This window comes from Salarias fasciatus, chromosome 3 (assembly GCF_902148845.1).
Source record: "Salarias fasciatus chromosome 3, fSalaFa1.1, whole genome shotgun sequence".
Classification (NCBI taxonomy): domain Eukaryota; kingdom Metazoa; phylum Chordata; class Actinopteri; order Blenniiformes; family Blenniidae; genus Salarias; species Salarias fasciatus.
Genome location: NC_043747.1, coordinates 6,203,596 through 6,224,832, shown reverse-complemented (window position 1 = coordinate 6,224,832; position 21,237 = coordinate 6,203,596). Strand labels below are relative to the sequence as shown.

The 21,237-nt window shown below is 47.0% G+C and overlaps 1 protein-coding gene across 9 annotated transcripts in view; it reads right to left on the bottom strand.

Moving 5' to 3' along the window:
• nrxn2b (neurexin 2b) overlaps positions 1 to 21,237 on the bottom strand; it is a 686,522-nt gene that overhangs the window by 24,634 nt on the left and 640,651 nt on the right. For 7 of the 9 annotated variants that reach the window (XM_030088531.1, XM_030088533.1, XM_030088532.1 and 4 more), the window contains one exon: positions 11,169 to 11,258. The exons of the other annotated variants lie outside the window; for them this stretch is intronic. In XM_030088531.1, the coding sequence (XP_029944391.1) occupies positions 11,169 to 11,258 (90 nt within the window). The remainder of the gene's footprint in view (positions 1 to 11,168; positions 11,259 to 21,237) is intronic. 9 annotated transcript variants of the gene reach the window in all.

Below are 21,237 nucleotides of genomic sequence, written 5' to 3'. Positions count from 1 at the left end.
TGACAGGTGTAGTTTTTCTCCCTGGATTTCCTTCAGCTGATGTCACTTCAGGTCTTATTCATACTTTTTCATACCATACCTCTTCTCTGACCTCTATTTCGACGGGTGCTGACGGCGGTGGGAAGGAGACTGCCTGGAAGGACACGGGTTAAAAACAGGCCTCGGGAGGTAATTACTCAGAGTGGGGGAATAGCAGAAGCCAAAGAGCTTTTTTATGGATTAATCAATCCCGGCGAGGAAGGTGAGTGTTTGTTTGTGGAAAGGAAGACTACACTAATGTGGGGATTTGAGAGGGAAATATCGACTCTCTGGAGACAGAACGGTATGAACCTCTGAGACACGAGAGACCGGTATGGTGGAGAGATCTCATGAAATAGGTTCGGTTCATCACAGAAGATGGATTTTGGATTCCGTCGTGAGCGAGAAGGGATCCTATCTGTTTTAAGCATATAAGGGTGTGATGAGTAGCTCCAGCACTGGGTGCAAAACTCACAGAAGAGGGAGCTTAGGGCACCAGGGTCGGACGCCATTGATCTGGTGTCTCCACAAGAGTGACGGGTTAGAAAACTGGTAAATAGAACGATATGAGAGCAAACTTAACAAGCGAAATGCTACACGGTGCAGGAACTTTTCCAGTCCGCACCTCCTATCACTTTCCCGGTGGCTTCAGTGTGTTGGATTGTTACTGAAGCTGACAGATGCCCCGTGTGACGAACTGTTGAACGTTGCCACTGTTCTCTTTGCGAGATGGAGAGTCGGCGAGGACGGCCCTCCACTCATCAGCGCCAGAGACACTGGGGACGGGTGCAGGGTTCCATTTGCTTTCAATTAACGGTGCTGAGAGGGCACTTCATCACTCTAATTATGATTTACTCCTCATCTATAGGGGTGCGCTTCCTCTGACATATGTGCGGCACCCAGGTGGGTGGAGGCTATCAGACGAATACTGTCTATTAGTGCACATGCATGCAATTATGTTCATGCGTGGGCAGAAGAAAAAAATCAACACTGTGTATTTGTAACTTTTCAACAGAGAAGATAGATCTATCCCGGTGAGACGGGCCATTACACGTGTCGACCCATTATCAGATCATTAGGCCCGGCAGGGGCCCCCAGGGGACCCGGCTCCTGTCCCCAAACTCTACGATGACGAGGCTTAATGGCTAGCATATGTGTCGTTGACATAAAAGCTGAATTCTCACTCCATCGTCTCGTCGTTTAGCATGTTTGGTGTGTGAGCGACGCGGCGGCGAGCCGGTCGACCGGATTACCAGGGGTGTGAACATCAGGAAGGAAAAGAAGGGGAGAAAAACCACGTGGTTGTACTTACAGAGCAACCTTGAACATCAGGATTGAACACAGGTACAAGAAAACAGTTCCCCGTCCAGCCTGCCACCACCCCACCCAACACACACACACACACACTCACACACACACACACATCAGCCTCTGGGTCTCCCGTTTCAAACACACCTCTCCTACCTGCTTCTGAATGTCCACTGACAGCGTCTTGAAATGGGGAGAAGCTGAATTATTATTCTTTTTTTTCAAAACATCTATTGAGTGGCTAGCAGTGGTTTTTATTCCTCTCGGATTGCCTCTTTGAAATTTTCCTGAATCCTCCTCTCTGATCTCCGGGTTTCCAAAAAAACATGACAGTGGAGCCAAATGTTATCACGACCAAACAAAAGCAGGAGCCTTGGGCGTTTTTCCAGGTCTGTTCTACTTTTTAGAAAGTGTCTTCTTATGTCTTTTGACACGGACAATTTGAACTTTGACAATCTCGGAGTGAGCAAAGCTTTGGGACCTCCAATGTTCGACTTGATGAGCGCTTGTCCAACGGTTCTCCTTTTAAAGGAACATTTTCTGCACCATCCTCTGGATCATAGGGAAACATCTTTTATCCTGGGTGGACCTACAGTATACAGGTCCAGTCGACTGTGAAAACGGTGTGAAAAATCCTGAAACTTTACTGGGTTTAAACAGTCAAAGATACCCTGCTCTCGCACGCAGAAGTTTAAATCATGAGTCAGTCACGGTAATAAAATTAAAGCTAAGTGCCTTATGATTGCAGAGCAGTGGGGGTTACCGAACATTGCCTCTGAAAGTCAGCGTATATATGAGAGTACCAGCATCCTCTAAGTAACCTGTCTGAATTCTTCTCCTTCGCGAAAACAAAACAAAAAAGAAAAGTATAAAGTGCGGGCAGACGAGCCCTGAGAGCAGCGGAGCGCTGTGGCAGCCACTTATGTGTTGGCCCCGTCTGAGAGAGACGGAGTGAGGAGGAAGGAAGGTGCCCTCCAGACTAGATGAAGGGAAATCAGTGTTTGTTTTTGTAGCTGTCTGGTCAGGATGAGACTCTAACAGGGCCTGATGAAGTTATTGTTTCAGGGTCTGCCGGGTCAAATCAAAAGTGACATGCTGGTTTTAAGAGCCAATTTAGGTGGCGGGCATGAGCCGGGAGGGGGACGGAGGGTGGGGGGTGCGGGGGGGTCGGGTGGGTGGCGGTAGACTGAAGAAGAAGCCTCGGCATGGCAAGCAATCAAGGCGCTTAATGTGACGGAGCCGCTTGCAGAGGAGCGGGCGGGGCGCACGCGTATATAATAACTTATGAAACGTGTCAGTGAGATGACCTTTCTGTGTGTGATAGTTGGCCTTTTCGAGTGGTGTGTGTTCGCCCCGGCATTTATTTACATACGCCTCTGCTTTTGTTGGGGGGGGGTGGCTGTGCGCGTGGCGGATGGCGCTGCACACTGATGAGGATCCGTCGCACCAATTCGGCGGGATTGGGCGGCTGCTGCCAGTCGCTCTCCCGGGCTCATCAGGTGATTGGCTTTTAATGGACCCGGGCGTGGGGACGGGGGCGGCGAGGCAGGGCGCGGGGGCGTCGTCCATGGGGGGCCCAGGCAGCCGGGGCCTCATTATAAGAGGCATTCGCAGGCGCACATACACAAAGCCTTAATTAACTGCAGTGGCCGGGATCCGGCGATGAGCGACCGCGGCCACTGAGCTGAGACCGCAGCCGCCCGACACTTCTACGCTTCTGTTTGTCTTCATCTGGAACCAGGCGCAGGAGATAAAAGAAAGAAGGAAATCATTTGCATATCTGATTGTCTAATTAGCGAAAAAGATAGATTAGCATATCTATCTATCTATCTCGCCACGTGCTCTTATCCGATCCGCCGTCTAATATAACGCACGGTGCCCCTCAAATTTGTCACAACAAAGCGGAGTAAAAATAGCTCAGTTTGAAAAAGCGATCTGCATAGAAACACGCCGACGCGAGCCGGCGGGGGGCGGAAGCAGTCGTTCATGCAGTTGTACTCGTCCGTGGAATCCCAAGGCTACACTTTCCACAGAGACCTGGCGAGAATTGTACTGCTTTGCCCGTTCTAGAGACTTCCGAGTCCAGGAGAGACGCTGGAGCCAGGAAGTTCTTCACGTCTGCTGTACTCCAGTCATAACTTTCAGGCTACTTATGTGACATGTCAGCCATGAATATTGATAAAAGGATTGATATCTACTGTCTGGTTTCGGGAGGCGTCCCTCTGCAGAGCAGGGTTTGCTCCAGAGAGGAATGAGAAGTGCGGTCGTTTCGATTTCCTCCGCAAATCATTGCAGTAATGACCCCAACATGTCACGGTGTCCGGTGCGGCTCTGGGGGGGAGGGAGCGGTTCCTTTTACATTTATAAAGTAGAAGGTGGTGCACACCCACTCGCGGGCTGGCAGATGATCAATACAGAACGAGATGTGGACTCTCTCATACTCTACATGTTCGATTGGCATGCTGTTTTTTAATGAATATCTTCAGACAAATCCACTTTTTTTTCCCCAGATCCTACCACGTTCAGCCGTCCAGGGTTGGAGGGGGGGGGGGAATGACGGACGAGGGGGACGGCTAGAATGTGGAGGAGGGGTAGGATGCATGGAGTCGATGGCGACGCTCAATAAAAAGAACAAGAGGGATGACGCAGTTAAAGACGGCGACGGATGGAAAGAAGGACTGGAATTCCTCCAAAGAAGAGGAAGAAGAGGACGACGAGATGGGAAAGCTTGGAAATGTTGGTCAGTGCTTCCCATGGAGAGGGAGGTAAATGAGTGTTGAGTCACCTCCAGCCTCAAATAGTCCTAATCACATACTTAACTCTGTGGTAATGACAGGCTGCATGATGGGCACCTTCCCTGGTCTGAGGCCAGAGTTCTCTGCTACATCAGCCACCGGGTCCCTGCTGCATGCTGGGAAAGAGCTCCTGTACGGTAAGAGGGCTTCAGTCTGCGATCGGGGTGTGAAGGATTCTAAAATCACACACTGACGGATGTGTTGTCAGGAGCAGGGGTGCGAAAATGCAACACTTGGAATTGTAAATTTGTGATTGTTTTAGTGCTAAATCTCATCAAAGATGGCTACGGTTTGAGTTAATTACCCAGAATGCTGGGAACACCTTGACATCAGTTGGGAGAAAGAGAATCTGTGAAAAAACCTTTAAAGTTAGATCATGTTGTGAAGAAGTCCAACACATGACTTTTTTACATTGTGAAATGTTTTTTCATGAGCAAACCTGCTGAGAGCAGTGATCATCCTTCACTTCATTGGTTTGCCTCTTCTTCTCTGCCCTCACCTTTCATTTCTGAGGTTGTGTTACTATTTTGTCTGAAGTCCATGAATTTGAATCTCGTTGATCTTCTCATGAGTCTTTAGCCTCTCTTCTCTTGATTTTGTGTCTAGGATCAGGTTTGTCTCGCTGCATTATTCTGTGATTGTGCAGAAAGTCTTCATATTTCTGTGTTTCTTCTGTCTTTGAGACTCTTGCTTTCTTATTTTGTGTCTGTTTGAAGTTGTTTCATCTCCCAGTATTTTTTTGGGGGGTGGGATTTTATGACTTTTGTCATTTTTTCTGTTGTGTTAATTTGGATTCTGCTCGATTGAGTTTAATGATTTTTCTTTTTGTTCATCATTTTTCAGTTGAGTTTGAGTGGAGTTGGTTTGTCTTCTGACAGTTTTACATCTGCTGTAGTTTCTTGTTTTCCCTTGAAGGTAATTTTGTGTCTGTGACCATTTAGTAATTTTTTTTGTGATAGTTTCGCGGTACTTTAGGATAATTTCAGCATTTGTTTGTTTCTGTTCTCCATCTTTGTATGACATTTCTTGTTTCGGTTTCACTTTAATTTTTGTTATATTTTTGTTTATTCACTTCAAGCATCTTCATACTTGTTTCTCCTTTGTGGTTATTTTATGTCACATTGTAGTTATTTTGCGATACTTACATTTTTTTTCTTTCTTTGTTTGACACCATTCTTGACTTTCTGTTCATCACATCTGTTTAAACACTGGGCATGTTATAGGTTTGAGACCTTTTTTAAGTGGAGTTTGCATGTTTCTCCATGTGTGTGAGGAGGTTTTCTTTATAGTCCAAGTCCAAACAGGAATGTGAGTTCTCTCTTTTATTGGGGCTCTGCTCCACGGCCTGATCACCCCCTTAGCTGTATAAAGTGGCGTTAAAGAAAGGCGAATGGGTGTATACTCATTTACTCGTTCCTCTGGTTTTGCTTTGGTTGTTAATTTTTCCAGTTTGTTTTTGTTCCTCTTTTTGATTTGTGCCCGTTTGGTGTCATTTGAAGTTTAAATCCTTTTTGAAGTGATTTTTTATCACCAACTGTAGCTGGTTTTAGCTTCTTTGTGTTTCACCATCATTTTTGTGGTTGTTTTCTGTCTTTTCATTAAGTTGGTTTTGTTTATTAATTTAGTGAGGAATGTATGTTTTTGACATTTATTGTAAGCTTTTCTAATTGTTCGGCTTCATTTTGTCCATCTGTGCTTATTTTATTGTCACCTCGCTGTTCATATTTACTCTGCTTGTTGACGTTTTTTGAGGCCGTGGGCTGAAGCTTGACTCCGTGAGCCCTGAATGAATAACGAATATTCTTTATTTCGATAGAAGCTGTCAGAAGTGATCAGTTATAAAGGGGGGTTAATAAAAAAAACAGCCTAATTTCTTATCATGCCTTGGCTGAATGAAGGTGAAGATTGTGGCAGCTCTGTAGTGATTTTCCCAAAATCCTGATAATGAAAATGTGACGCGGTGCTGGAGCAGGAATCCACCCTCCACCGAGGGTCGATAAATGTCTGTGAAGGAAAAGTGTATTTGATAAAAGCAAGAAATAGATGAAGCATGTGATTGGATTTTTTTTCTAAGACAGGTTTTTTTGGGGGGTTTTTTTTATTGTAGGAGGACATAATTATGACTAATTCCATTTTCTGCCTGGTAACAGAAAAACTGGTTTGGATGTATCCTTGCTCACAGCCTGATCTGAGACTGAAGTTAAAGCCGTCGGTCTAGTGTGTTTATTCTTTTCTTTTCTCTGATGCAACCGAGACCAGACCCAGAATTTAAAAGCTCTTGTTTGATCTCAGGAAGAGGGAGAAGATTTGCTCGTTCTTCTTCTAAAAGCAAACCGCTCCAAAAAAAGCTCCTGGAAAAACACGAGCGGTAGCAAATCTGCAGCCGTAGCTTAGCATTAATGCGCCGTCCTCCTTTCTCCGGCGGAGAGGAGGAATGGCTTGTCTCAGATGAGCTGTGGTCGGTAATTACCAGGCGAGCTTGAGCCCAGGCGGGGAGTGGGCCGGGCTTGGGCCACGCTCGGCTTGCTAATGCACAGATTGCTTGTTGGAAGGCTGCAAAAATAATAGCTGTGTGTCGGCTACAACCCCCAGGATGCAGGTGGAGGGGAGAGGAGGACTGCAGTGGCGAGGCCCTGCCCTCTGGTAGAGAGCCGATAATCTCAGTCAATATCCAAGGACACGTGAAGATGAACCGCATCTTCCTCCCGCCGCCGTCGTCGCCACGCCTCTCTCATCCTCCCTCCTCGCCATACGGCGGCAAGCGGATTCTACCTCGTTGTCTTTCTTTGAGTTTTGAGGCCCACAACTCACCTCCGTCAATAGAAAAGATGGACCCAATGAAAAGTTGGACCACGCAATACGCCTTTGTGTTTTATGCTCACAAATCCTTCAGGATGTCGAGTATCAACAAACAAAAACCCCGCCCCCGTTTTTCAATTTTACTCTGCGAACAAAGAGAAGGGACTATGGAGGGAGAGAATCAACGAAGGCTGGAGCACAATGGGGGGTGGAGTGGGATGCTGACAGAGTCGATTATGAAGTGTTCCCGAGTTATCTCCTCGGTGCAAGGCTCTCTTTGGTAATTAAGAGCGCTTTGCCTTCTTTTTCATTTGACTCCTCACAAGTCAAGGCGGGTTCGGGTAGAACACGATGAATTAATTGCGCTTGACAATGGAGATGAAGAGCCAAATGTGCCATGAAGATAGAGGAGGAAGCCCTGGGAGGCAGAGCTGGGCGCCCCCCCAGGTCCTGGGAGGCGGCTGAGGGCGCTCGCGCTGCGGTGGCGAGCCAGCCAGGAACGGGTCGACTGGATTTACTGCGGCTCTGTATCTGATCTTATATCTGCATGGAGATCTTAAACAAGTGGTACTGTTAAGGAAGGCACAAAGAGAGATAGTACGGCGGTTAGCTGGGAACAATCTGCTCCCGTTTCATTTGCTCCAGCTGTGACGACGCTGTTTTTAGGCCATTTCATGGTAGGGGACCATGAAATAAGAGTAAAGAGTCCCTTCTTCCCCGCAACGGAGCCGCCTTCCCGTCGCCGGCTAGCTGCTCACCAGCAAGCGGCTCATTCAGCTCCCCCTAAGTGATTTCCCTCAAATGTGGCTGTAACAGTGCAGAAGGGATCAAATGAGAAAACAAGCTAGTGGCTCAGCGGGACGCGGAGCTCATCAGGGATTTGCTGAAAGGCAGAAGCTTTCTGGCCGACCGGAGCCAGATGTGAGAGAATCAGTGAGAATGAAGCAGGGATCATGAATAGCAGATCTGGAGTGGCGCCTGGTCTGGAGATTTGATTTGGGCTCTGGCCGCACACCAAGTGGGAAGACTTGATTGCTTTCGATTAAGGAGTGAGGGTGAAGGGGGAGACCTGGGTGCACCGTGCCATTAAACACTCAACATTAAAGCTTGTATTTTAGGCCACTGAGACCTGGTGTCCTGGTGCTGCTCCTCTCTGAACTCAGAGCTCTGCCTGCAGGGACAAACTCCTCGCCAGAAGACGATGTAAAGAGGAAGACACTCTGATCCTTACGGGAGTTTTTCTTTTTGCCTGCCTGCGTTCTCATCTGCGAAACGAACACCGACGGGAAAACTGATTCTTGCTCACTGTTTGTAAATCTTTATGTTGTATGGCGCTCCCTGATGAGATCAAGAAGCTTTGATTGTTGTTACTGTTTCTAAATCTAATAAAATGAAGGCTCCACTGCTTGATTTTTTTTTCTTTTTTGCGGGGAGAAGCTGGCGCCAATGGTCAAAGAGAAAGAAGTGGAATAGAGGGAGGATTAGATAGAAAGAAGCAAACCTGGCATGACAGATCCATCACAAAGAGAAGGCGGAAAGGGACGCATCTGAGTGAGTTTTGTCTCGGATAGAGCCGTTGAAAACTTTTGGGACTGGGGATTTTTTCCCCTCCATTGGCTCTCCGTAATGGCTGCCATTTTGGATTTAGTCAGCGGCCGCAGAGTCGCCCGTGGATGCTTACTCTGATCTGTCTCATGCTCAGTGGGGGAGATGGGATGAGTGCTCTGGAAAGAGATGCAGCGGGACAGGGCGGCGGCGTGGCTCGGGACGCCGCCGGCCTTCAGCGACTTCCATTATTCTCTGGTGTGACTGAAATACTGAGTGAATTCAAGCGAGTAGCCCTCTTGCTTTGCATCTGTCTGTGTAAACTCGAGTCTAATGATGAATTCTACTTATTCTTTTCCCCAAGCGGGGAAGGTATAGTTGAAGAGGAGACCCACGGGGGGTGATCGCTCCCTGCACCCGGGTTAAAGCCCGGCTCTGAATCACGGTGAGACCACCAGAGGCGTCTGTGTGACAAGAATCAGCAACACCGGCCACACAGCCTGAACCATCCGCAGGTCGTCTCCGGGCTGCTTCCCACACTCAAACCCAACACTCACCATCAACCACACACAGCAGAATACATCGACATACATTTCTCCAGTGGTGAAAACAATAAATGTTAAAGGGACCTTTGTCTTTCTCTTGAATTTGGGATTGGTTTGCTTCGTTTTAACCCTCTGAGTTTGGTGGAGGTGAGGACGAGACACGTGGAGATCAGCATCTTTTAGCAGGAGTTAGAACTTTGTTAGCTTCGTTTAGATTTTTTTTTTTTTTCCGTCGTCCTGAACGACTGCCGCAACCTGTCCAAGTTCTTCCGAATGTTGACATCCGGGGCCGAAGTTAGAACATAATTTATAACAAGGTTATAACTGAGGGCTCTCTGAATTTGGTCACCAGCGGGGCAAAGCTGGGTGGAAGTGGGCCGAATCGGGTCAAATGGTCAGGCGTGGAGTGAGAAGAGAAGCCCTCAGCGGTTAGTGTGGGTGGAGTTTGATTTGCTGTTAGGTGGTTAGATTCTGCTTAGAAGCTTCTTAGTGTCGAGTTCTATCCGCTTCCTCATCAAAGCGACACACAGCTTTAACCCTTTGAGCTCAGGAATCCCCCTTCCATTATCTAGACTGACGTGTCAAAGAGCCGCTTTGCCTCTTTGGCGCATGGCGTGTGTCCGACGAACCCGGGCGTCTTAAGGAGTGAGCGACCCTCCTCCTCCCTGATCAAAGCCTGCACTTGAGACCTGACGAGGCTTTAACATGTTTATTCCTGCTGCCGACTTTCCTCCTCCTCTAAACGGACTCATTGCAAACTATGGAAGAAAGGGAATAATTGATTCACTTTCAAGCTCATTCTCTTTAGAGTTTCATAGCATGCGCAAATCACTTCATAAGTGGGCAAGTCATTTTTTATTGATCCACTTTTTCATTTAACTTTCATCTCCCAAGTCTTTTTAATTCTGATTTGTGTCCTGACTGCGCTCGGCGAAGAGTGCCTCCCCGCGACGCACCGGAGGTGAGCGCAGGAGTCGGCTTGCAGGAGCTGGAGACGAACGCGAGGATTGTTTTGTCTCCATGAAATAAATATGCAAGCACTCTTCATTTATCTTGTTTGTCTGTGGCATGAATACTTCATTTTGCTCCCGGAGACTGTTTCTTTTTTAATCTCCTGAATTTATCCCTGCATGTGTTGTCACTCACAAAGCCGTTTCAAAAGGAACCCCTGAAGCTAATTGGCTTGAAACGCTTAATTCATGATAATCTCAACACATCTCCTGTGCAAATAGAGCAGCTAATGCAAACATAACTGTAAAGTCTCACAGATTCTGTCATTCAGGCGCTCCACTCTTTCCTCGCAGATGTAGTAAGCGGCACTACGCCTTGCTGTGACTCAGCTGACGCGTCGGCCTGGTTATTTTGTGAGAATCAACCACCTTCAGCAGCACAAACGCACGGCACAAGACAAAGAGGTTGGGACATTCGGCACTCAAAGGGTTAAAGGATCATCACTCTGATGCGAGGGGACCACATTTCAGACCTCTGCTGCCGGCTAAGTCCTGAGGTCGGGCGGGCAAAATGGCGCCCGCGCAACTGTGGCGATTGAACACTTTCAAGAGTCCCTTTAACTTTTAGTGACATTCATGGGAGGTGGCGGGGTAGGAGGGGGAGTCTTTTTTTTTTTTTTTTTTGAGGGGGAGAAAGGAGGGGGATATTTTCTTTTTTATTCCCCCGGATTTTTTTTTTTTTTTTCATGATTGAATATACAGAGTTCACATTCAGCCAACAGAAGACACAGGAAAGAAGAAAACGGAGTCAGAAGGTAGTTTGCATGTGTTGAGGTTATTGGGGGGTTATGTTGGGTTATTTGGGGGGTTATCCTCTGAAGAGATGCAGCCCCAGTTTGAGGTGCTTTTAGAGAAGGTCCCAGTGTGGAAAAAAAAAAGCCAATTGTTACAGAGGAAGCAGCTTTAACTGAATAGAGAGGGAAGACAGCAACGCGTCTTCCAGCAGAGTTCCAGATCAACAGTAGCTGAGAGGCGTTAGCTCGTGACGTGTTAGCTAGCTGCTGCTGCGCTCGTTCAATCTGCCGTGGGACCAAAAACAGCCAGATTCCATTCACCCGTAGCTGCGTGGGACTGCACCTCCTCCAGAGCGGTGGTTAACGGTAGGTTAGACGGTTAGATCATTAGTGGAGTTAAAGGGATTTTATTACCTTTGTCGAGTAGCCACTCGTCAACTACCCGACCAAGTCGGTATGGGATTCTTTGTCTAGCAATAGCCAGGCGCTCATTATCAAAGTTCCCTTTAAGAAATTTGGAGAAGACAAATTAAGAGAGGTTACAAGAGAATCTGAAAAGGTTAGAGGTTAGAAGGGCAACATGGCAAACGTTTAGCAAGGTATGTACTTTAATGCAGCTTTAGTCAGGACAGGAAGAACTTGCGAATGTGTTTTTGGGCTGGTTTGTTGGGTTAGACATGTTAACAGCATACTAGTTACCTTGAGTTTAAATGGTGTTTGTTTTTTTTTTAAATGCACTTGCAAGTTAAACAGATTTATGAATAATTTAGATTTAGTAAGATTAAATAGGTGATACGCAAAGTGAAATCACTTTAGAAAAGCATTAGCAGTCATTTAGTACATGAAGCTAGAATCGCACACAGAACCAGCAGTCAGTGAACAACAGATCTGTTACACGGTGAGAGGATAAAGCAGGAAGAAAGGACAGAGTCAGCAGTAAAGCGTTGTCATTGCACATAATCACACAGAACTGAAACATCTCATGGTTGTTCCAAGGAAGACATATTAGAGTTCCCGTTGCACACAAAGAGGCGCTGATGAGCAAATCACCACCTCTCCAATCCGACGGCGGCGTGGCTTTCTGCCCGTGGAGCGTCGCTTCACTTCACACGGCGCCACCACTTCAACGAAAGTGAAAAGGGTTTAGTGAAACTGTCAGCACTGTTTTCCTCAGGTTTGTTTTTTTTTTTTTCTTTCTCTCTCTCTCTCGCGCTTCCAGATGCATTAATGGAGCACTTCTCAGTGGCACTTGGCAATTAGCATCACTTCCACAGCGTGTCAAAGAAGTTTCATCACTGCTGCACAAACTTATTATCCCTCACTTCACTTCAATCAACCTTGGGGTCGTGCTGCGCACACCTCCAGCGGGGGGGGGGGGGGGGGGGGGGGGGGGGGGGGGGGGGGCTGGATTCAGGGTGGCCGGGCTGTGGCGGCAGTGTCAGAGGATTAATTAGCCGTTATTGTCAGTGTCAAACAACAATCTTGTTAGATTACAGTCTGCAAAAAAATCAAAGAGCCATGCTGGCACAGTGACTCTTAAAAAAAAAAAAAATGGGGTCAGGGAATCCCCACGGCTCGGTGGCAGGGGGATGGAGTTCAGAGCGGGCGCCGCAAAAATCACTTCATTTACAGCATGTCTGAAAAAGAAAGTGAAGCACAACTGCACCATTGTCTCAGCGAAGGAGAGTCAAATTGTTTTAAAGTTTGAAATGTTAATTTCTGGAAGCATCGATGAGGTGTGAGCCAGGGACGAAGTCAGATAACCACGTCGTAAAGCAGCCTGAGTTACCACAGCTAGCTCACAACCAACCCAGTCCTCTGGACATGAATCTATCGGGCTCTCAGTTTAACATCCACGGAGAGTTTCTGCAGCTTAATACATTATTAGTTAGAGAAGTGGGCCACATCGGGTCTCTGAGTGAGAACTTTGACCCCCACAGCTCCCAGTGAGCTGCACCACAGCAGCACGCCGCTTTAAATATGTGAAGCTAACGTCAGCTATGAATAGAATGAGATAATACAGACATGTAATATCACCAGGGGGATCGATGAGGTAGGCATTCTCTATTTCTTCTTCTCAACCAGATGGATGCTGACAAGACTGTTGTGTAATACCACATTTAACCAGAAGGTGGTGTTGTGAGTAACTCTGCCTGCTGTCAGTGAGCACAAGAGGAGAAGAAGCAGCAGATTGTGACCCAAAACAGAAGTGCTCAGAAGGTGTCATGATCCGGATGTTAGCTGCTGAACCCACTGTTACAGATGTGGATCCATACTAACAGAAAACACATCAAATCAAACTGAAATAGATTCTGTCACATTGACCTGTGGCCATGTTTTGGTATTTTAGGAGTGATGGAAAGTTTGGGATGTGAACAACAAACAGGAAAGATAGGAATAAATTCTGCACCAGCACAAGTACATTTAGATTCCTCTCTCTCTCTCTCTCTCTCTCCCCTCTACCATTCTGAGCTGCTGCAGTGATCTAAAATAGACCACCTCTCAGCTCTGCAGTACCTCCTTCCACTCCCCAGGGGTCTCTCTACCCACGCCTGCATCGGCTGCACCGCGGGCGGTGGAGTGCGTGTGCATGTGTTGCCGGCCCTCTCCGTGGTCAGACTCAGCCGAGGAGCCGGCCGGGGGAGTGAATGACAGCGGGCAGACGGACGTTTCTTTGTTTACACGTCCGGGCACATGACTCAGGGCCGCCGGCACCTGTGGCGCCTCTCGCTCGGGGCTGAGAGCTGACTCACAGGTGCAGGCCAGCGGAAAGAGACGCATACAGGAACTGTTAGTGCATGTTTTGATTGTTCCGCGCCACATAATTGACAGCCATGAAGCCGTTCGCTTGTAATAATACTTCAATTAAGCCCATAGAGGATGTATCTGGGAGGTGTGCTGAGCCGCTCGAGTGGCGACTACGCTCTTAGAACTGTTTGTTTTTCTCTTCTGCAATGCAAATTACTGTCATGCGGCAATTACATGCATGTGTCGGCGTCGCATTGAAGAGCGGCGAGGTACTACTCTGCCTTCTGGAAAGACGATTACAGCACGAGCACTTGCAGCGCTCGGTTGTGGTAACAACAATGGTGCTCAGCTGCTGTAATTGTTGAATTAGGGGCGGGAGAGACAGATGTCACTATCAGTGGAGAGAGGGGAGAAGGAGAGAAATGGGAGGGGTATGGTTGTTAAATTAATAACAGAGCCAAAAGAAAAAGAATGTAATGGAATGTGTCGATGGTCCTCGGGAAGACAAATTAACCCCTTCACCTTTACTACCTCATGCACAAGTCCCAAGTCTGTCTTTTTTTTCTTTCCAGTAACCTAATTCCATGAAACATCACACCTCTACCTGCCTTCCCCAAGCATGAGCTGCCACACCTCCCATCACTCCTCACTCTCCATCAGCATTCCCCACTGAAAGTCCTCAGAAAGCGCTCCCTCTTGTGGCTGGCAGCAGTTCCTACACCCAGAAAATTCCCCATTTGTTCCTCCTTTGCCCTCCTGGTGAATACCTCTACCTTGACAAGTTACCGTTTTGATACATCCAGGTGGGTTTATGATGCCGTTGCAGAGTAGCTGAATATTCCTTTGTGCAATCCTCCTCTCTCATGAGTCTCCTCACATGATCAAACCATCTCAACCATATTTTTTCTCTCTGTCTCGTTCACCCAAACATTATCCGGTGGAACAAAGCAGTTTATGCCTCACTTTGTTCTGCATTTTGGGACAAACTGGAGGGAAGAGGCTGAAATTGTCTAGTTATCTTCTGTAGCTGCTGGTTCGGCTGTGGTTCCATGAAACAAAGGAAATAAGAGAACAACAAATCCATGTCACAAAAGGGTTTTGGCCCTGTTTCAAGATGTCTTTTCAAACAAAACAAAGCATCATTACCCATACAAGTCTTAGACATTTAGTAAAAGTTTAGTTTTGAATGTATAATAGTTCAAAGGTAGCTTTATGAGTGTACAGGTTCCACCAATTATACTTTTAATGATTATATCATCAAGTTCCTCCAAAAATTCACAACCATGTGACCATGACTGCTGCTGCGACCAATAGAAGTGCAGCATGAAATGATGTACTGATTAGCGCCACACTCATACTTACTTCAAGCTCCCTTTACATAATTGACAACCCAAGTAGGCTTCTCTTTCTGAGTCAACACCACATCCACATTCTCCCTTTTTTAAGATTAGTTATTTGATCAATATAGCTGTAGCTAGCTGTGACCTGAAACTGCTAAAATCTCAGTTTGTCGCCGGCCTTATTAAAACTCAACGATTGGACTCTCCATGCCACTTGACAAGCTAATCAATGATGGATCCATCGGTGCTTTCATTGTTCTTTAATAAACTAATAAATACAGTGTCATCTGCATACATGAAACTCGTGGGGATTTTTCAGGCTCTGTCATATTTAACTAAAGAATGAAGAGCAAGATTGGATTTCCAAGACTCCAATAAATCTCTCTGATTCTTATTAGTTAAAAAGTAAAGAACCAAGATTATTACTTATTAAGTAAGAGCGATTTAAAAGCCATCATGTTAAATTTACTGTTTGATTCTCATAAAAGCAGAATTCAGATCAGCAACTCAAATATCTCCAGCCCGTCCCGTGATTGCCTCTCCTCCATCTCTTTCCTTAATCTCTTTTCCTTGTCTTACTCACTTATTCATTCATTTCTGTCCAAACACTCCTCCTCTATGCTTGTCCTTTGCTTGTTTTCAAGCTATCTTTCATCCTTGTTTGTCTCTGTCCGTTCTCTCACCCCCTTGCCAAAACCCATCCGGACTGCTTTTTGCACTAATACCTCCCAGTGACCCGTTCTCTCCTCACGGCCCTGAAACAACCTCCCATTTCCCATCATCCATAATTTCTTACACCTGAATCTTCCCTCCAGTCTTCATTATGCTCAACTCTTCCCTCTGTTTGCCGGATTGTCTCTGCCATTCTCTCCACTCTCCTGTCCCGTCTTGTCCCCTTAATTCCCCTCTTTTGGTTTTGTTTACCTTCACTCCATTTCACCCCTCCATTCTCTTTTGCTTCTTGGCAACGGAGTGAGCCTATTACTGGGGGATTAAATGTAGTACACTGAAACACACACAATCCATTACTACACACTGAAAGTTTGGGATGCTGGTGTCTGTGTACTGTACGTAAATGTGTGTGTGCACTGTTTCCCCAGCAAACACGAGTGAACGACAACACCCTCATCAACAACGGAGGAGTCAACAAACCAAACAATGCCTCGACTCAAACAAAGAGGAGGGGAAGATGGAAGTCGTGGAGTACGAAATGTGTCGGTGAAGCCACGAACCGCTGTTGCATTTGCTTTTGCGTCCCCGGCAGTCCTGCGTGTCCGTCCCGTTTGTTTTGCATGTATTTGCATCGAGCTCCTCTGAGAAATAAGTCATTCCGAGTGAAACGTCTCCCGCACCGCCAGCCGAAGCCCGCTCTGCATGAGAATGGAGGGGACGGATTAAACATCTGGGCCCGTCTGCTGTCCCTCCCCGCCATTATCACACAGGCGCTCCAGTCCCCAGCCCGTCCCCACCCCACCTCTCTGGACTGATATGAAAGATTAGGAAACAATGCTATCGGACCTGGCACTCAGGAAAATCTGATATACCAGAGAGAGAGAAAAAGAGACCATGAAATCAGGCAGTGGCTCAGAGAAGTCCAGCCAGGGATTTCTTCCCCCGTTTCCTTCCACTTATCCATCGTAATGACTTGGCCACCATGTCAAACTGTCAACAGTTCCAGGTATTATAATAATCGTAGTTAGTGGGGTTATTGCATCAATCGATGTCCTTTCTGAACAGAATTAGTAATTCTACCCAGTTTGAAGTCATCCCAGTGGGATGCTGCTAAAGCTCAGCCCTTTAATGTTTCTCTCCCCTAAATTAATCAGCTTCCTCTTTCTTTGGTTGGAGGAAGTTCTCATATACAGGTAAAAAGGCAAAATATTAAAAATTGCAACTTCCTAACTTCATCAGATCTCTACTGATCATAATCTTTTTACATATTTTGAGTAAAAAAAAAAAAGATTTAACTAGAAACACATCTGAATGAAAACATTATGGCCACGGAAACATGCACTAAAACACCTGGAATTGCAAAATCATGTTTTCTTTTCTCCTGACAGACCACAATAGTCTAATCACTGGGTTTTGAACTGACTGAAAAGTTCTTTATCCTGCACCATATTGACATAAGCACCAATCTGTTTGAATGTGCTTTTTAAAAAACATTTTTCCCATTTAATGCACCCAGTTAATGCTTCTAACTTCACAGTCTATGTTTCTATGCTCTCCAGTAAGGTTCAAATGAGCTCCACCCACCACAGATCCACAAAATCCTGTGGATTGATTTAAACTGGGATCAGTAAGTCAATCTGAGGGGCTAAAAGCCATAAAGATTAAAAATTAAAATGGGTGAATCTTCAAATTACATCAAAAATAACTGAAAATTCTAGATAGCTTCACAGGCTCAGACGTACATCAGGAGAAATTATGCAGCCCACAAAATGAAAATAAGGCGATGAGCTTTACCAGGAAGTCTATAATTATTCATCTAAGTCAGTGCAAGGAATAATTTATGACAGTAGATTCATGACCATTCGCGGTGGTTTTTGTTACTAAATCTTCTAAATCTTTCATTCATGGCGTCTGAATGCCTGGCCAGGCACCATGCCTGCAGCTCTGTTCCTCCCCCCGGGGCTCCGACCGTCCACCTTGACACGCCGCCGCTGTTTCCACTCTGGAAGCCAGAAACCTGTCGGTGCTCCTGTTGAGCCACATGTTTGCCGCCCGGAGCGCCGTCCGGATTAACGGCCATGGTGGGACCGGTTTGCGGGTGGGTATCACAGCTGCGGAGCCAGGGGGCAGGGCAAGGGCACGGTGATTGACTGGCACCTCGGGGAGGTGGAGGACGGGCGCGCGGCGTGCAGGGAGTGTAGAGTATCGGCCGCTGCGTCCGTCTGGGTGAGCTAGACTTTCCTGATAGCCCGGCGAGCCGGTCGTATGGGTATCAGTGCATGCGTGCACGCCCGTGTGACTACATGTGCGCAGACTCTCCGAGGAGCCAGCTGTATATCATGTCGCTCTGCAGGCAGCCAGATGCCCTTGTACAGGACACCCACATCGGAAATCCATCCACAAAAATGGAGATTACATTGGAGACGATTGGCCAGCGGCCATCCTGCTCTCCCTCCCTCTCGCAGAAAGCTCTCTCCGTCAAGCCAGCCTCATTCTGTTTTTCATTAGGTAACTTTAGATGGATTGCTCTCATATCCACTGGGTGTTTTTGAGAGTGGATGGGTTGAAGAAGTTACTGCCCGATGGAGTGTGACCTCGTGCTAGCGAACAGCCCCCGTTTCTTCTCCTTCCCAAAGTTTTGTTTCCGTTTCTTCTGCCGCAGCTAAACAATAAATATTTCATGGGGCGTCTGATACACATGTTTCAGTCACTTCCTACGCCGTCAGGATCCTGACAACAGAAGGAAGAGGAAAGCTTCAGGAGTGAAATCAAGAGAAGCCACAAACAGGATTGCAAGCGGAGTCAGATGTGTCGTCCTTGTTTGGGGAAAGAGACTTCTACCCGGATATAGGTTGAATGTTCTTGATAGAATGACATTTCCACATCTTTCCAATAACTTTGAAGGAATCAAATGCGTACAAGTGTTTTTTGATGTGACACACAGGGGAAAAGAAAGCCATTTACCTACCCACTGCCGTCTTTTGTTCAATGTAAACACATCGCCCACCACTCATTTCTGCGTACATTTGAATCTGATGATATCCCCCCCCCCACCCCACGCCCCCATCCCCCTTTTAACTGCCGGCTCATCTTTCATCTGCGCGGCACTTATAAATCCAACAGCTCGATTTTATTTCTTCCCCTCTCTCGCGCTCCTCTTTGCTTCGACAGGATCTTCGCCACCTTTCATCTCAGCCACGGTGGATTTGTGCGAGGGTGGCTGCTGGAGTGAGCAAAAGAACACCCCCCCCCCCCCCCCCCCCCCCCCCCCCCCCGCCTCCCCTCCCCCCCCCCCTCCACCCAGCACCAGCACCAGCAGTTGCAGTAGCAGCAGCCATGTGGAAATCAAAGTTGTCACTTCTCTAATTACCCAAAGCAATCTTTTCCCTCGCTCAATCTGCATTACTAAGCTGTCTCTCTCCTCGTCATTACTTTCTTCACCACCTCTATGTTCTCTCGCTCGCTCACTCGCTCACTCGCTCACTCTCTCTCTGTCATCCCTTATCCGCAGGACAATAATTGGAGATACCTTCCAACTGTGCAAGATCCAATCAGAAGGAGTCGCAGAGCACCAGAGGCCCAATAACCATAAGAAGAGGGGCTAGCTGTCACCAGTGACATGTGACTGAGCTGCCTGGCTTCAGTTCACTATGAGGGACTTCTCATACGTAACCACCACACGACTGAGGAGTTAAGACAAAGTCAGCTTTGGTTGGTCATGCAGCACAACATCAAGGCATCAAAGAAGCTGTAGCTGCATTTATAGAATCTGAAAAGATCACTGTGTGTATCTGAGTAGACCTGCCCACTTCTTTTCCCTCTTTGCTTTCTCCATGGCGCGTTAATGATCTGGAGATCAAGTGAAACGTTACCGTGCAAAGTAACTGCAAACTAATCAATGCGGAGTGTGTGAGAATAAAAAATATATACTCAGACATCATACTAAAGACGGTTTGTCTTCATGTCTTCCAGATTTTTTTCTCAGGCTGAGAATATGTTATAGCGCTGCCATCAATGGCTCGATGTTTATCTTCCATTATCTAATTTCTTTAGAAATCAGCCAATATTTCCCTGCTAGCAGTGTCCTATTAACCTGCTTTAATGTAAACTATCTCCTGTCGTAATGTTATATATACAGCCTGAGTCAGTTCAGTAGCTCTCAGAAAAAAAGTATTCGAGTGAAAAGTTTAACAAAATCTGGGCTTTTTTTCTGCCTTCTGGCCTGTAGATTTCTGAATGCTGAGCAGATGAGAACTCTTCAAACTTTGTGTTTTTACATACTGCCATGGACGGCTGCCTGTACTTACCTCACCTTGATGGACAAAAGAGACTCTGCGAGCTCAGAAATGAGCCGGCCTTGTTACACGGTTAGAGTGCTCTTTGTAAGAAGGCGAACGTGGCTGCCTGCCCAATCTGAACACGTGGTTCACCCCAAACACTATCATCTGCTCGGCAGACGGTTGAAGTCAGTCCAGGACTGGAGGGCTCCAGTGAGTGCAGTGAATTTCAGTCTATGTACAGCTGACGTCCCTTTCCCCCTTCAGCCATTCGTCTGTGTATAGAGTGCATCCTTCTCCTCTAACCCTGCTGCTCTCCTCTACTTTCAGCTACTCTAAATACTTTTAGAGTGCTCTCGCATATTATTTGCCCCCAAAGGGTTGAGGAAACATCTTTTCTCCTCACATTATCCTCTGCAGGTACACAATGGGTTTTCGAGTGCGCAGGTTACGGACACAAAGACGGACACTGACAAACAGCCGAGAAGTAAAAGTAAAGATAAAAAAAAAAGAAGAAGAAGAGAGGGGCAGAGCTGAGCACTTGGTTGACCCCTCTCTTTACACCATTTATTGGAGTAGTAAGAACATCTTAACAGCTCAGTCAGAGAGAGCTGGAGCTGACCTCTCCGGTACAAAAAGCTTCTCTTCTTCCCTTTTCCGTTCCTCTAATGGCCGGTCTTCACACTGAACGGATCCACTAAATGCCTTACAGAATGAAAACAGCCAGCGACAATAGCCCCGTCTTTGTACTCCGTCTATCTCCTCCGTCTTTCTTCTCCCCTGTGCTTGATTTATGATCTGCATTAAGCGGCGCGTTGGCCTGCCTGAAAATGAACATTCATCGAGTGTCCGAGGCGCAGTCTGACTGGCAAGTCATTTGCGTGTTAGGAAGCCGCTCCGGACGCCGCGGCGTGCGGCGTGCGACGGCCGCCGCGCTCCCGCCGCATCACACGACACACTGTACGTGATCTTCCGCCCGCTGTGATGCAATCCAATTTGTGAAAGCGCTTATTATTCAGCGGCGTTCGGAGCCTCATCCATCACAACGTGACAGCAGCGGCTTCCAGCACACACGCCGGATCTCTTCCCTGTTTTTCCATTGAAACTCTTCGTCTCCCGCTCACTTCATTCTTTCCCCTCCATCATTTCTCATCAGTGCATCCCCAGCACTTTGCCTGGGAGTGCTATTGCTTCCCTTCCTCTCTACTCCCTCGCCACCAGGCCCTCCATTACGTTAGAGTCCTGCTACTTACTGATTCCGTTCCTCTACGGCGGCGCGATCCGAGGCTGAAGTGACAGCTTTATGGCGGATCTTTCTCTTGTGAAAAAAAAAATGGCAGCCAGCATGTTCTCATTGGTCATAATCAAACTGCTATGGGGCATGGTAATCACCACTAATGCACAGCTACGGTCACAATTTAACTACAGTTGTAAAAAGGCATTATC